The sequence below is a fragment of the Stegostoma tigrinum genome, chromosome 30 (genome assembly GCF_030684315.1).
Source record: "Stegostoma tigrinum isolate sSteTig4 chromosome 30, sSteTig4.hap1, whole genome shotgun sequence".
NCBI lineage: Eukaryota > Metazoa > Chordata > Chondrichthyes > Orectolobiformes > Stegostomatidae > Stegostoma > Stegostoma tigrinum.
In genome coordinates this window covers 26,951,347-26,965,821 of record NC_081383.1, presented here as the reverse complement: position 1 = coordinate 26,965,821, position 14,475 = coordinate 26,951,347, and the positions used below count along the sequence as shown (strand labels likewise).

The window sequence follows — 14,475 nt, the reverse complement described above, 5'->3', positions numbered from 1 at the left end:
TAACTATTTTGTATTAATTATGATCATTCAAATACATTTGTTAAATTATGCTTGTTAAATGATGTAAATCGATTTGTATACATAAAATCAACTGATCAAATCCTTAAAGTTGAGTTACTTTTGTAATGAAGTAAATGCAACTGCAAGATTCTAGGAATCAGCAACGTGATAAATTATGAAATAACCTGATTGCTCATAGAACTGCCCACACTCCTTTGAATCAACCTGGTATCTTTCAATGCAAAAGATAAGGCTTAAACATTTGCAACAATCTTCAGCCATAAATGCTAAGTGATGAACCAACTTGGCCTCCTCCAGAGGCCACCAGCATCACAGACACCAGTTTTCAGCCAGTTTGATTCACTCCATGAAATGATTGGAGGTACTGGATTCTGCAAAGGCTACTGGCCCTGACAACATTCCTTCAACAGTATTGAAGACTTATTCTCCAGAACCTGCTGCTTCCCAAGCTAAACTCTTCCAGTAAAGCTGCAACAATAGTACTTACCCAGCAATATGGATAATTACCCAGGCATGTTGCAAAATCAGGACAAATCCAACTTGGCCGGTTCCCACCCATCAGTTTACACTCAGTAATCAAAAAAGTGATGGAAGATGTAGTGAACAGTGCTAGGAAATTACTCAGCAATAACCTGCTCACTAACTCTCAGTTTGAGTTCCATCAGGGCCAGTCAGTTCCTGACCTCTTTAGAGACTTGTTTCAAACATGGGCAAAAGAGCTGAATTCCAAAGGTGAGGTGAAAATGACAGGCCTTGACATCAAGGCTGCATTTGACCAACAGTGGCACCAAGAAGCTCAAGCAGAACTGTATTCAATGGGAAACAGAGGGAAACTTCACTGCTGGTTGGAATCATACCTAGAAGAAAGGAAGATGGTTGGTTGTTGTCTGAGGTCAGATATTGCAACTCCAAGATATCATTGCAGGAGTTCCTCAGAATAGTGTCCCAGATCCAACCATCTTCAGCAGCTTCATGAACGACCTTCCACCCATCATAAGATCACGAATGGGCATGTTCACTAATATTCATTATTTGCTCAGGTATTGAAGGAGTCCATGTTCAAATGTAACAAGACCTGGACAATATTCAGAGGCAAGTGCAATGCACATCACACAATTGCCAGGCAGCTAAAAACCAAGAATCTAATCAGTGTCCCGTGACATTCATGGTATTATCATTGCTGAATCCCACACCAGCAGCATCCTAGGGGTTACCATTGACTTGAAACTGAACTGAACCAGCCTAGTAAATGCTTTGGGTACAACAGCAGGTCACAGGCTACCAACCATATCAAAAATAACTCACCTCCTGACTCCTCAAAGGCACAAGTCAGGACTGCGTTGGAACACTCCCCACTTGCCTGGATGGCTCCAGCTCCAACAACATTCAAGCAGCTTCACACCATCCAGGACAAAGCAGCCCACTTGATTGGTACAACATCCACAAATATTCAGTACCTCTCCACGGATGCTCAGTAGCGACAGTGCGTACCATCTTTAAGATAGATCAAGACTTCTTAGCACTTGCCAGACACATGATCACTACCACTAGAAGATCAAGAGCAGCAGATACATGCGAACACCACCACCTGCAAGTTCCCTTCAAAGACTCTCACCATCCTGATCAGGAAATATATAGTCATTCCTTCAGTGGAGGTGGGTCAGAATCCTGGAACTCCCTCGCTCAGGCATTTTGGTTTTACGTATAGCAAATGGACTGCAATTGTTAAAGAAGGCAGTTTACTGCCATCTTTTTAAGGGCAACTAGGGATGGACAAGACATTCCAGGCCAACCAGAAACACCAGCATCCCATGAACTAATAGAAAACCCCGACAGTTCAAATTGGGCCCTAGCTGAATCTCTCATCCAAAAGGCAACAGTCTCACAGTGAAATATTTCCTCAGTACCATTCTGGAGTGTCAGCATGGAATAGGTCCCAGGGAATGGGACTTGAACCCATGACTCCCAGATACAAGAAGCAAACGTTACCCACTTTTCCAAAGCTGACACTTCGGTGATTATCTCTAGCATTAATCTAAATGTCAACATCACAACAATCAAAGAAAACTTTCATGAATTTGGGTTATGGTTTTAAGGTAGATGGTTAATACAACCCTTCATCGCTCATAAATGTCCTTAAAGTACTTCAGATACAAAAAGCTGCATTATTCACTTGTTGTTTTATGAATATGCAGAGATGGCTTTAATTCCCTCCTATGGTTATTACAGACAGTGATGATGGTGGGTCAGTATTGACTACAACTGCTGCATGTCCCAAAACCATATCTGTGCTGTGTCTGTAACTGAGGAACAAGACAGCTTTGAGCAATATCTGCTATTTCTGCAGAAACAGTATAAGCTGAGTGCAGTCACAGATGGTGCCCACTGAGTCTTCACAGACACTAAGGGGAATTTGCTGGGAACTTTATGCAAAAACTTTTTACGTATAATGAATTTCTCAAAGTCTCAAAAACACCTTGGCTATAAAAATTATGGTGGGCTTGAATTTCTAATGACAATTTTAATAGCCTAACCAGACTGCCTTTTAATGGAGCGCAAACTCTGAGTCCCTGTGGACTGAGAAATCATTTCCTCAACCTATATCTCACACTTAGTGCACTTCTGTTCCATTATCTCACAAACCGAGGAAAATTACTTATCAATAGACAAAGCAAAATAAACAAACATGATGAAGCTTTTTTTATAACAGTAGGCAAACAAACGCCATGTGAACAAACGGCACTTGGAATACTGCGTCCAGTTCTGGGCGCCCTATTATAGGAAAGATGTGGATGCTTTGGAGAGGGTTCAGAGGAGGTTTACCAGGATGCTGCCTGGACTGGAGGGCTTATCTTATGAAGAGAGGTTGACTGAGCTCGGTCTCTTTTCATTGGAGAAAAGGAGGAGGAGAGGGGACCTAATTGAGGTATACAAGATAATGAGAGGCATAGATAGAGTCGATAGCCAGAGACTATTTCCCAGGGCAGAAATGGCTAGCACGAGGGGTCATAGTTTTAAGCTGGTTGGTGGAAAGTATAGAGGGGATGTCAGAGGCAGGTTCTTTACGCAGAGAGTTGTGAGAGCATGGAATGCGTTGCCAGCAGCAGTTGTGGAAGCAAGGTCATTGGGGTCATTTAAGAGACTGCTGGACATGCATATGGTCACAGAAATTTGAGGGTGCATCCATGAGGATCAATGGTCGGCACAACATTGTGGGCTGAAGGGCCTGTTCTGTGCTGTACTGTTCTATGTTCTATGTTCTATGTTCTAATGTACTAAGAGCTCATATATTAAGATCACAAGTTATATGAATAGAACTCGAGAAGCAGAGATAAACAGCAACATGTTCAAAGTGATGATTATCGCCTGATCCCTAGCACTCAGCCCTCAGTCTGATCTTTGGTGATTCCCAGGGAGAACAGATTGATGTTTGCTGGCAGCTGGGGACACGTGAACTTTGTCAATGGTCCTGACAAAAGATTAGATAGGGCCTGGCTCTATTATAATCTACGGCTGAATGCTAGAGATTGTGCAGTACGTTCCTAGTCTGTAGATGCAGAAACTGTCTTTAACTTGACTGGACTGCACATTCCCCGCATTTTTTTCTGGTTTTACAAGCAAAACCATTCTTATGCCATCAGCAACTTCACTTCTGGAACTCAACCAATTGTTCTGGTACAAACTGAAATGAATGGAAAGGCACTGATCCCTGTCTATGTGTAGTCTGAATGTAAGGACACACTGACACATGCATCGGTTATTTCGGTCTGAATCTATCTCTGCTTTAAAACTAAGAGGTCATGTTGCAGCTGTACAGAACATTGGTTAGGCCACTTTTGGAATACTGTGTTCGACTCTGGTCTCTGGTCTGTGGCAAAGATGTTGATAAACTTGACAAGGTGCAGAAAAGATTTACAGGGATCTTGCTAGGATTGGAGGGCTTGAGGCTGAATAGACTGGGGTTATTTTCCCTGGCGAGTCAGAGGCTGGGGGTGACCTTACAGAAATTTATAAAATCATGGGGGGCATAGCTGACATGAACAGTCAGGTTTTTTCCTCAGGGTGGAGGAGTCCAAAACTAGAGGGCATAGGTTTAAGTTGAGAGGGAAAAGATATAAAAGGGACATAAGGGGCAATTTGTTCACACATGTGCATGTATGGAATAAACTGCCAGAGGAAGTGGAGGCTGGTACAGTTACAACATTTAAAAGGCATCTGGATGGGTACATGAATATGGAGGGTTTAAAAAGATCTGAGCCAAATGCTGGCAAATGGGACTAGATTTATTTAGGATAGCTGGTCAACCTGAATGAGTCGACTCTAACAGTGACAGGAAACCTGTAAAGTAGGCAGGACTCAAGCACTAGTGACCATGAGCAAACAATTTGTTTCAAAAGGGGCATTGCTACAAAGTCTGAACAATCATGCTAATTCTAAATACACCAACACTGTTCCCCAATCCACCCAAGACAGGATCAGGGCTGTTTCTCTACCATGAGGCCTGTAATCTCAGTACTGTATACTGAAGCAGGACAATATTACATCTTGAAAGCTGTTTGTGGTCTTCCAGTACAAAGAGTTGACCTTGACCAAGTGTTGCAGACTGGCACATTCCAAGGTCTCGGAATATGTGCTCAGGGACGTACTAAAGCTTGGGGCTGCTGCCGCCAAGGTGCAATAGAGAAAGTTGAAGGCGTTTTTGCTAAAATATAGTGAGGGACTATCACGTTTCAGGATACCCTTGTAGTCTTGATAGGAGTATAAATAGTTTCCTTTTACAATTAGGAAATGTCCTTTTTGTTGTAACTGGATTTAAGTTGTAACGAGGAATGTCAAATTTTCATAGTGTTTTCTGTAAAATCTATATGGAGCTGCGTTGTTTTTTTAACTTACAGATAATTTTTGAATAGCATGTATTTTTGAAATAAAATGCCTTGGAAATTGTTTTCTGCCAGCGCTATTCTATTGCATGTTGGTTCTTACTAAGTTCATACAAAGGACAAGAAGAGACTGGTCAGTGGGGTACAATTCTTTTTGGCTGTAATGTTCACAGGTCTGCTTTCACTAATGTAATAACTCCATGGAATGAATCCTAATCCCTGGTGTAAGCTTTACCAAAGTAATAATCACTAGATTCTATCTCAAATCAGAAATAGTTTCTGGAAAGAGCCCCACAGGAGTAATAGTGTCTAGGCTGTGCCCTGCCAGAGTAATAGTCCCTAGCCTGTGTCCTGCCAGAGTAATAGTCTTTGAGGTGGGCCCCATGAGGTATCAATGTTAATGCAGAACAGAACAAAGTAGCAGAGACATTCCTGCTAAGGCAATAATGCCCCAGGTTACAGATAAGCACTTTTAAAGAGGCAGCAGAAACAGAATCTGTGGCCTCAGTAAAACAATGGGAGCAGTGTCTCACCTGAAACCCAGAGGCACAAGCAAGTACATACTGCATAAAAATGAAGCCAGTCACAGCACTTCTGTAACACAATCACTTGCTTCTCACATGTAAATCACCATCATAAACCACTGGGTATCAGAGCCACAATGCTGACCAAGGGATAATAACCATGTGGGCTTCAAATGTATTCATTTTACACGAGTGTATATTCCCCATCATATTATGGACAGGACACCAGACAGATCAACTCATGACAGGTTAATGCAGCCACCATTTACAGTATTGAGCAACCCTACAGTTTAAGGAATACTAGTGGAACTTAATGAAATGGTTGAAATGGTCAAAATCGATATTTCTTAAATAGAAATGGTGGGTATATGATGTTAATAGCGTCTGCTATTAAATCAAAACTTTTGTGCAAGTTTGTTATTTGAAAGCAGCATACTTTCAATTCTGATTGCCCCAGATTATACTAACAAAATAAGAAAAATACTATTAAATTAATTACGCAGCAGCGTAGAGTGCTCACTATTTTAGATGTAATTGAAGCAATAGTGGGGAACAGTAAATTTTTTAGATATTAACTTTACAGATTCAGACACAGCTGGGCCTGAGGGAATGAGGAGAATATCGTCCAATTGCAAACTGGAGGACAACTTGAAAGAATTAAAAAATGTTTTGCTTCAAGCTGTAATGAAAATTAAGAACTAGTTGTATGTACATAAGAACCTTTCAAAACCACTGGACATCTCAGCACTTTACATGCTTTTAGTGAATTTGCACCAAGCTTTCCAATGGAAACCTCACCACTTCTGATCAGCAGCTTGTTTTAGGGCCTGACCAATGTTACTTATTCATCTGTCCCTGTCAATTTCCCACTGGGACAGGTAGCTTAAAGTAATTTTCTTCCATGCTGTCTCCTATATGCCATCCTCAGCAAATGCCAACTCATCCAAATCTTTATTCCTCTTTCCTATTTTGCATTTAGTCTTGCTCACCTATTTAACTCTGATTCATCAACAGCTCCAATGTAAATTCTGGCATTTAAATTGCGACAGTGCCGCCAACATGCAACATATCTGACCTTTCCCACATTTGTCCATTCATGTGTATTCCATGTTTTTAAAGGATGTGGGAGTCGGCTAGAGCAGCATTTATTGCTCATCCCTTGAGGGGGTGATGGTGAGCTACCTTTTTAAATAACTTTGGTCCATGTGGGCTGGTATATCCATAAAGTTTACAACAAGGAAGGCACCTCCAGAAAAGTAAAACGAGAGACAGTTCCAAAGACTTAGTTCCAGCTGAGGGGGCTGTGTGGCTTGGAGGGCAACGCGATGATGTTCCCATATTATTACTGCCTTGTCCTTTTAAGTGATTGAGATTGTGACTTTGGCAGGCACTGCAAGATTCTGTATTGTCTCTTACATACGGTACACACAGTGGCCAACATATACCAGTAATGCCTAGTCCTTACTCCCCTCCCTAAACTCCTGTGCCTTTCATTTACTCTCACCTCTTTTAACGCCATGTTTAAACATTGACACTTTAACCAAAAGTTGTCATGCCAGAGAAAATCCTTCTTTGCCTTGTTAGTAGATAGCATGAGCATCGTTATGATTCACAGTGGAGGAATTGCTAAACTGCAGGACATCACTGCATCACTTCCATCGGATGTCAGGGCAACAAAAGTAGTAGTTGAAGCTATTCCACCTGTCTCCTCCTCCCTCACTAGCAATCAAGATATTTAGTGCTTCTTCTGTATGGAGAGATGATCTCAAACAGCGCAGTGTGCTAACTGCATCATGACCAGCTGATCCAACTCCTTTTCATTGTCAAGTTCAGTAACTGCTCCATAGCTGTATTTGTTTCTCAGTTGGGATTAATCCAGCTCCTTTGGATGATTAAACTCAGTCATCCCCTGCAGCCTGCAACATGTGACACTGAATCAAACCCCAGTAATAGTGAGCCCGTTCTCTCACGTGATTGGGATCAGTAACTTCTTCAAACTAGCGCATTATGTCATTAACCGTCAATACTGATGTTAACCCAGTGCACCCCCAACATTGTAAGACTTAATAACTGGTCCCTGCCTACACTTTGTGTTACAAGCAGTACATTGTAATGCTAATACAGCTCACTCACAATGATGAATTTAATAATCCCGCCCAGCCAGCACTAAGTCACTGACTCCTCTTTTGCAGATACTAATCCAGCCAATCCAGTGCTGCTGACCTCAATTACATCTTTTTACCAGTGTTTGAACTGTACTTCAATTGGTAACAATATTATACAGGCGATATCATTCTTATCCAGATGTGAGGAAGATTTTTCAAATATTTTACTCACTTTCCAATGTTAAATATAGTGTGGGAGAATGGTACAGGTATCATCAGCGTTCAGAACCTTGTTTACCCTGGTCCAGTTTAATAGCTACATCTAGCAGCTCAATTATATTCAAGTGACCTTCTAATTTTTCACAACTTAGCTGTAAGTCACACATACCCATTGGTCACTGCTCTCAAAATGTTAAGATAATAAAATGTGAGGCTGGATGAACACAGCAGGCCCAGCAGCATCTCAGGAGCACAAAAGCTGACGTTTCGGGCCTGGGCCCTTCATCAGAGAGGGGGATAGGGTGAGGGTTCTGGAATAAATAGGGAGAGAGGGGGAGGCGGACCGAAGATGGAGAGTAAAGAAGATAGGTGGAGAGGACAGTATAGGTGGGGAGGTAGGGAGGGGATAGGTCAGTCCAGGGAAGACGGACAGGTTAAGGAGGTGGGATGAGGTTAGTAGGTAGGAAATGGAGGTGCGGCTTGGGGTGGGAGGAAGGGATGGGTGAGAGGAAGAACAGGTTAGGGAGGCAGAGACAGGTTGGACTGGTTTTGGGATGCAGTGGGTGGAGGGGAAGGGCTGGGCTGGTTGTGTGGTGCATAGGGGGGAGGGGACGAACTGGGCTGGTTTTGGGATGCGGTGAGGGAAGGGGGGATTTTGAAGCTGGTGAAGTCCACATTGATACCATTGGGCTGCAGGGTTCCCAAGCAGAATGTGAGTTGCTGTTCCTGCAACCTTCGGGTGGCATCATTGTGGCACTGCAGGAGGCCCATGATGGACATGTCATCTAAAGAATGGGAGGGGGAGTGGAAATAGTTTGCGACTGGGAGGTGCAGTTGTTTATTGCGAACCGAGCGGAGGTGTTTTTCTCTCTCCGCAGCTGCACCAGACCTGCTGAGTTTCTCTAGCACGTGTGTTTCTGTTTCAGAGTTCCAACACCCACAATTCTTTGTTTTTTTAATTTTTTGACTGCTAGAGATGATTTTTTTTCTCCACTTTTTCGAAGTTTATTTTCCTTTTCCATTTTATTTGCTTCATAATTTGGGTCTTCACCACAAGCATGACTGCCCTTCAAAGCTGCTTTGATAGCTGTAAAGCACTTTGGACTGTCTCATGTTTGTGTGAGTTGCTACACAAATGCAGTTTTTAAAGGTATTTATGTTTCTTGCTCCTTTACGATGTATACGTTTTTTCAAGCATCATGTTTACACTATTAAGGCCTTTTCACATCTGTCCACATCCACGTGACATTTTCACATCGCTGTATCATAGTCACCCTCAGAGTTTGAAATCCATCTATCAACTTTACATGGGATACTAATTTTAGTAAAAAGCCCATCCAGAAAATTTTTGAACATAATTTTCAATCAGGCAGCATTGACATTGAGCCTGATCTAATGATTCCAATGTAAATTATTGGAGAAAAAAATTCACACAGTGATAAAGATTAATTCCCATACCTGGCATGTCATCCATAACCCTAGAACTGAGCTGTCCCTCAGAAATGGCCTTACCTCGTTCACACTGTGGCCCAGTGAACCCATACACACACGCGCAGCGACTTGGTCCAATGCATCGCCCTCCATTCTGGCAGCCATTCTTACAAACAGCTAATGAGGAAAAGGAAAGATGACACCCTTTGGCAAAGCATCCACATCATTGGTTTGAATAAAGACACAATGGCGATTTTTTTTTCAGATCCATTTAAAATGCAACAAATATGGTTTAGATTAAATATGATTTTTAGCGGAAACAAATGTAGCTGTTACAGATTCCCAGCAAAAGTCAGTGTGAAATGGTCCTGAAAATTATACATCACTAACCAGATTCCTGTATGAATCATGGCTTCCTGGAAATTTCCAACTTTGTTAGGCAAAAGAATGCCAAATAATGTCAAATATGACAGACTATTGTTAGGGAGATAAGTTAAACGTATGTCTTCAAATGCCTTCCATATGGGTTACAGCAATGGTTAATGACACAGGCCTGCCACCAGGGATATCATAGTTATTAGAATATTCAGCCCAGGCTTCACGTACAACATTAATGTATTCTTGAAATTATTGGTAATCCTGCTGTTTATTTTGGTAAAAATTCAATTCTTTCTGAGTGATGTTAACTGTTTTATATGGCAAGTAACGGACAGTGTGACTACTAAATATTAAAGCCAGTAATCAAGGTTAACCACTAACCCAGATAGTTGAACTCCTGATTTTATTGTATGAATAAAGATTACCACAACATTTCCATTGATCTAAAACAGGCATCCAGTGCAGAAAAAACAATGTAACTGTAATCAACCCTCTGAACATTTAACAACACAAAAGGAGATCTTGTATCACTGCTGTTATAATCTTGCATGATTAGCCACAGACTGTTGCTGTTTCCTAAATAGTTTTGCTCAATGAATACATTGAGATTACATGTAGCTCTGCAGTTTCTACACAGAGTGGAAAACATTTGCCCTGATTAATAACTGTCACGGCTCTCAGCCCTCAGTGCACTGAAATCTCAAATAAAATCTATTAGCAGTCATGTGGTATTGATACTCACGTTGCCCACAGTGTGTCCCGGTGTATCCTTTCTGGCAAATACAGCTGTCATCTGAGCAAGAGCCACCATTCATACACCTGACATTACACTGCTGGACTGCAAGGAGAACAAAGCAGGTCAGCCGACTTGTACCCGCAGCATCACAAACTCGACTCTGACTTCTTCACATATGGTCAGAGATAATGGGAACTGCAGATGCTGGAGGATCCAAGATAAACAAAGTGTGCAGCTGGATGAACACAGCAGGCCCAGCAGCATCTCAGGAGCACAAAAGCTGACGTTTCAGGCCTAGCTGGAAATGTCAGCTTTTGTGGTCCTGAGATGCTGCTTGGCCTGCTGTGTTCATCCAGCTTCACACTTTGTTATCTTCTTCACATATGGTGTTGGCTACAGCTGCACTCAAATGGGGCTCAAAGGCTGCGCCATCAACATATTCAGTAAGACCCAAAATCCCATTCCCATTATTGCAGGCTGTTCTTACACAGAAAATAGGCTTAAGTAAATGCTCACTGCCAAGCTCAGCTCCTGACTCTGATTGTCTCACCCTATGTCTGACTGTGTGCCATCTAGTCCTCAAAGTGATTCCCCTGAAAATTGATTTTCTACAACTGTAAATTGAGATGCATTTATTTTAAGAAGGGTTTTAGAAGTACAGAAAAAAGATATTTAAACAAGATTTAATATTGCAAAACAAAGGCTACTTTTGCTCAAAATAATTTATTGTGTTAACTTTGACAACCCCTTTAAGAGGGGGATTTACTCCTTTTTCTCTCTTCATATGGTTTTCTGATTTGAATTAGCTTCTGGGTGGGAATGGGGCTGAAAGGAGATCTTCAGTGTTGTAGGAAGAAAGGTGAAGGCCATTCTCCTGCACCAGTTTGAGTTACAAAATTCCCAACCAGCCACAGTGTTAATGGTGTTGCTCCCACACCTTTTGTGCTTCTGAGTAGAGTGTAGCAGAAACTCTCACCTGGGCAGAATGCAGAGCGGTGCGCATTAACATACAGCATGGAATATTAGTAATAGAGCCTGCATCCTTTCACCTTCAGTTTAAATTAATTTAGTAAAAGTTTTGAATGTTCCATATTTAGCACAATATCTGCCCTATGCAGCCCTCCTCCCCACATTTCCCACTTAGCACACAGCCGTCCTCCAACTTGGGAGGAGACAAATGAGAGAAAGTGAATAGAAATCCATATAAACAAGGCACTATAAAGCTAATGGGGCTAGGCTTGGGTCATGTTTTGGCCTGATCATTTGAAACTACTCAATGACATTGACTACAAGTCTGCTTTCTCAACCAGCTTTCTTAATCACCTTTGCGTTAATTTGTTAGAATTATACTTTTTCAGGTTAAGGAGGAGTGTGTAGTGAGAGAAAAGCCTGATAATGGTCAGATGGAGAATGTGTGTGTGTGTGTGTGTGTGTGTGTGTGTGTGTGTGTGTGTGTGTGTGTGTGTGTGTGTGTGTGTGTGTGTGTGTGTGTCTGTGGAGGGGGGGGTGTGGGGGTGGGGGTGCGGGGGTTTGTTGGTTGGAAATTTGTAGCAAGCAGTCAGGCAAAACATTAGCATACTTGCAATTCCTAGACAGAATAGTATGGCTGCCACCTGTGATAACAAAAGAGAGAAGCAGCCCCAAATCATTTAGACAGATAACAATATAACCATTGCCCTCTCTCCATGTGAGAATTTGACTGGATTTGTTTCAATGTCCAGACCTAATAATGTGCAAAGATTCAATGGCCTCATCAAGAATTGAACCATTCAAGAATTACAAAATCTTACAGAATTGTCAAGAATATCCACCCATGTTATGCTCGTTTTTTATATGAAATTAAGAACCACCAGATTACAACACTAATCAAAGTGAACCATTTGCAAACACGTTTTATCTTTTTTTTCATGTAAAAGTAACTAAGATTTAATTCTCCCAACTTTCTTACGGTCTTGTGAGAACTGGATGAAATGCCATAAATGACTGTAGTTTCCCCAGGTATTCTCCCGGTCTTCTGACGAAGACCAAAACTACACCAAAATTGCAGAGCAATTCTGCCCCAAAATGTATTATTCCCAGACATGCATGGATTTTAATCATACTTGATCATGATTGGAATAATAACTAAACATTATATCTAAGTGACCAAAGCAAATGACTATTATTAATTGAAGAACAGGAACTTTTGCTGCAGAAAAGGGCTTTCAAATAAGAGACCCTCTCAATGGATTAATAATGAGCCTTGGTCATGGCTCTCAACTTTGTCCTGTTCTGATCTTCACAATAACTGTGGTCATCCCAACGGGACTATGGGAGGTGCGGTACAGATGTCAGAATGCACTTGTGAAACATCCAACACTCATCACATCAATTGTTTACAGGGTAAAATAATACTCAAAGTTACCCCCAAATGGCCATCTTGCTTACAAATAGGTATATTCAAAGTTTCAAATAGAAAAGTGTCAATTGTGGTTCAGTGTGGACCTCTGAAGCAAAGAGGTTGACAGAGACTTGAGCACAGAAATCTAAGCTGCCATGCCAGCTCATGACTAACCAACTGCTGCACCATCTTTTGAACAAGATCTAAGCAAGCTGGGCTTCTGTCTGCCTTCACATGTGGTCTTAAGCGGTTGCAAGGCACTGTTCTGAAGAAGACAGAAGAGCTTTCCCTGGTGTCCAGCCCAATATTTCTCAATCAACATCACTGAAAGCTGGTCATTATCACATGCTTGTTTGCTGGAGCTTGTTCTGCTCAAACGAGCTGACCTATTACTTACACTATAAACAATGACTACATCACATCATTTCAAGAATTCTTCACCAGCTTAAAACACTTTAGGACATCCTGAAGTCCTCAAAGCACCAAATACCTGGATTTGCTTTCATCTTGTGAATGCAATCTCTCAAAGTGACTTCAGATTGTAATCCCCATGAACAACTATTTTAGCCTGCCTATTCACTGCACCATCCCTGTTGAACCCTCTTTTTTCCTCCCTGACTCCTCGCTTCCAGCCTCTTTTTCCTCTCGCTCCCCACCTGCAGAACCTTTCTAAGACCCCTGATCACTCCTAACTGTATCATCTCCCATTCCCACACTCCCATTCTCGACTTCCAGCTTCCTTCCCTCACTCCAGACTTCCAGCCTCCTTCTCCCTCCCTAAACTCTCCAGTAGCCTTCACTTTCCATTGACCTCCTCTGGCTGACATTCCCAATACAAATCCAGCAGACAGAATTTCCAGATTTGGCAAAAAGCTCTTCCAGCTCCTGTTGAACAACGCTCCACCAAAGCTCGTCCTCATACCCAAGCCTGGCCAAAGGCATCTCTTGGTGCCCAATTCCCACTAACGCTCATCTCCATTTCTGGCTCTTAGTCCCTCAGCCCCTAGATCTTTGCTCTTGACCTCCCACTCCCCCAACTACTCCCCCAGTGACTCCTTCGGCAACTGCCTCAGCAACTCCCCTCGTGACGTCCCCGGCGATTCCCCTGGCAACTACCCCAGTGAGTCTCCCGGCAACTCCCCTGATGATGAATTGCTCACTGCTCCTCCTTGCTGGTGAACCTATCAGCATCAAGCATGAGAGAGAACCTGACTGCAATTGGAGGAGCAGTTCCTCACCATTTCCTTCCATTCTGTTTATGGGGAAAGTTTTTCTCCGATTGGTTGCCCCTATGAGTGAATGTTCTCAGTGATCCGTGTACTTTCAGAAGTGAATACGACCCCTCACCCACTGTATTTGAGAAGGTGGCATAAGGGCTGGCTTTGACCACTAAAATGTACTTTGTGATACTCTCTCTCTATCCTCCACTCCCTTTCTGGGATATTCCAGAGTGAGACAATTGCTAAACCTTTTTCCCTTATGCCAAGTTTAGTATGACTTAGGAAAAAAAGACGATGGGAATCAGGAGGAAAGCCAGTTTCCCCAATCTCAACTTGCAGAGAAATTTAATTCCAAGCATTGGATAAGCCATAGGATAGTGAGGAGGGGCTAAACTATTAAACTAACAAGTTTTTGTCTTTCGTCGGCATTAACTAGAAAGTGAAACCTATCTTGTGAGGGATCATTACTTGCTTTATGAATATTCAATGTACAAAAGTCAGTGTAGGACTGAACAGAAAAGCACAGCCTGTCCCTGCAGAGGCACTGATAGCCCAATGAGTGGTGACTGATTATAGAATGT

General features: G+C 42.2%; 1 protein-coding gene across 1 annotated transcript in view; it reads right to left on the bottom strand.

Moving 5' to 3' along the window:
- Nucleotides 1–14,475, bottom strand: part of fbn2b (fibrillin 2b) — a 205,583-nt gene that overhangs the window by 178,308 nt on the left and 12,800 nt on the right. The window contains exons 4-5 of the mRNA XM_048560154.2: nt 10,301–10,396; nt 9,262–9,357 (exon numbers count right to left, since the gene is read on the bottom strand). Coding sequence (XP_048416111.1) covers nt 9,262–9,357; nt 10,301–10,396 — 192 coding nt within the window. The remainder of the gene's footprint in view (nt 1–9,261; nt 9,358–10,300; nt 10,397–14,475) is intronic.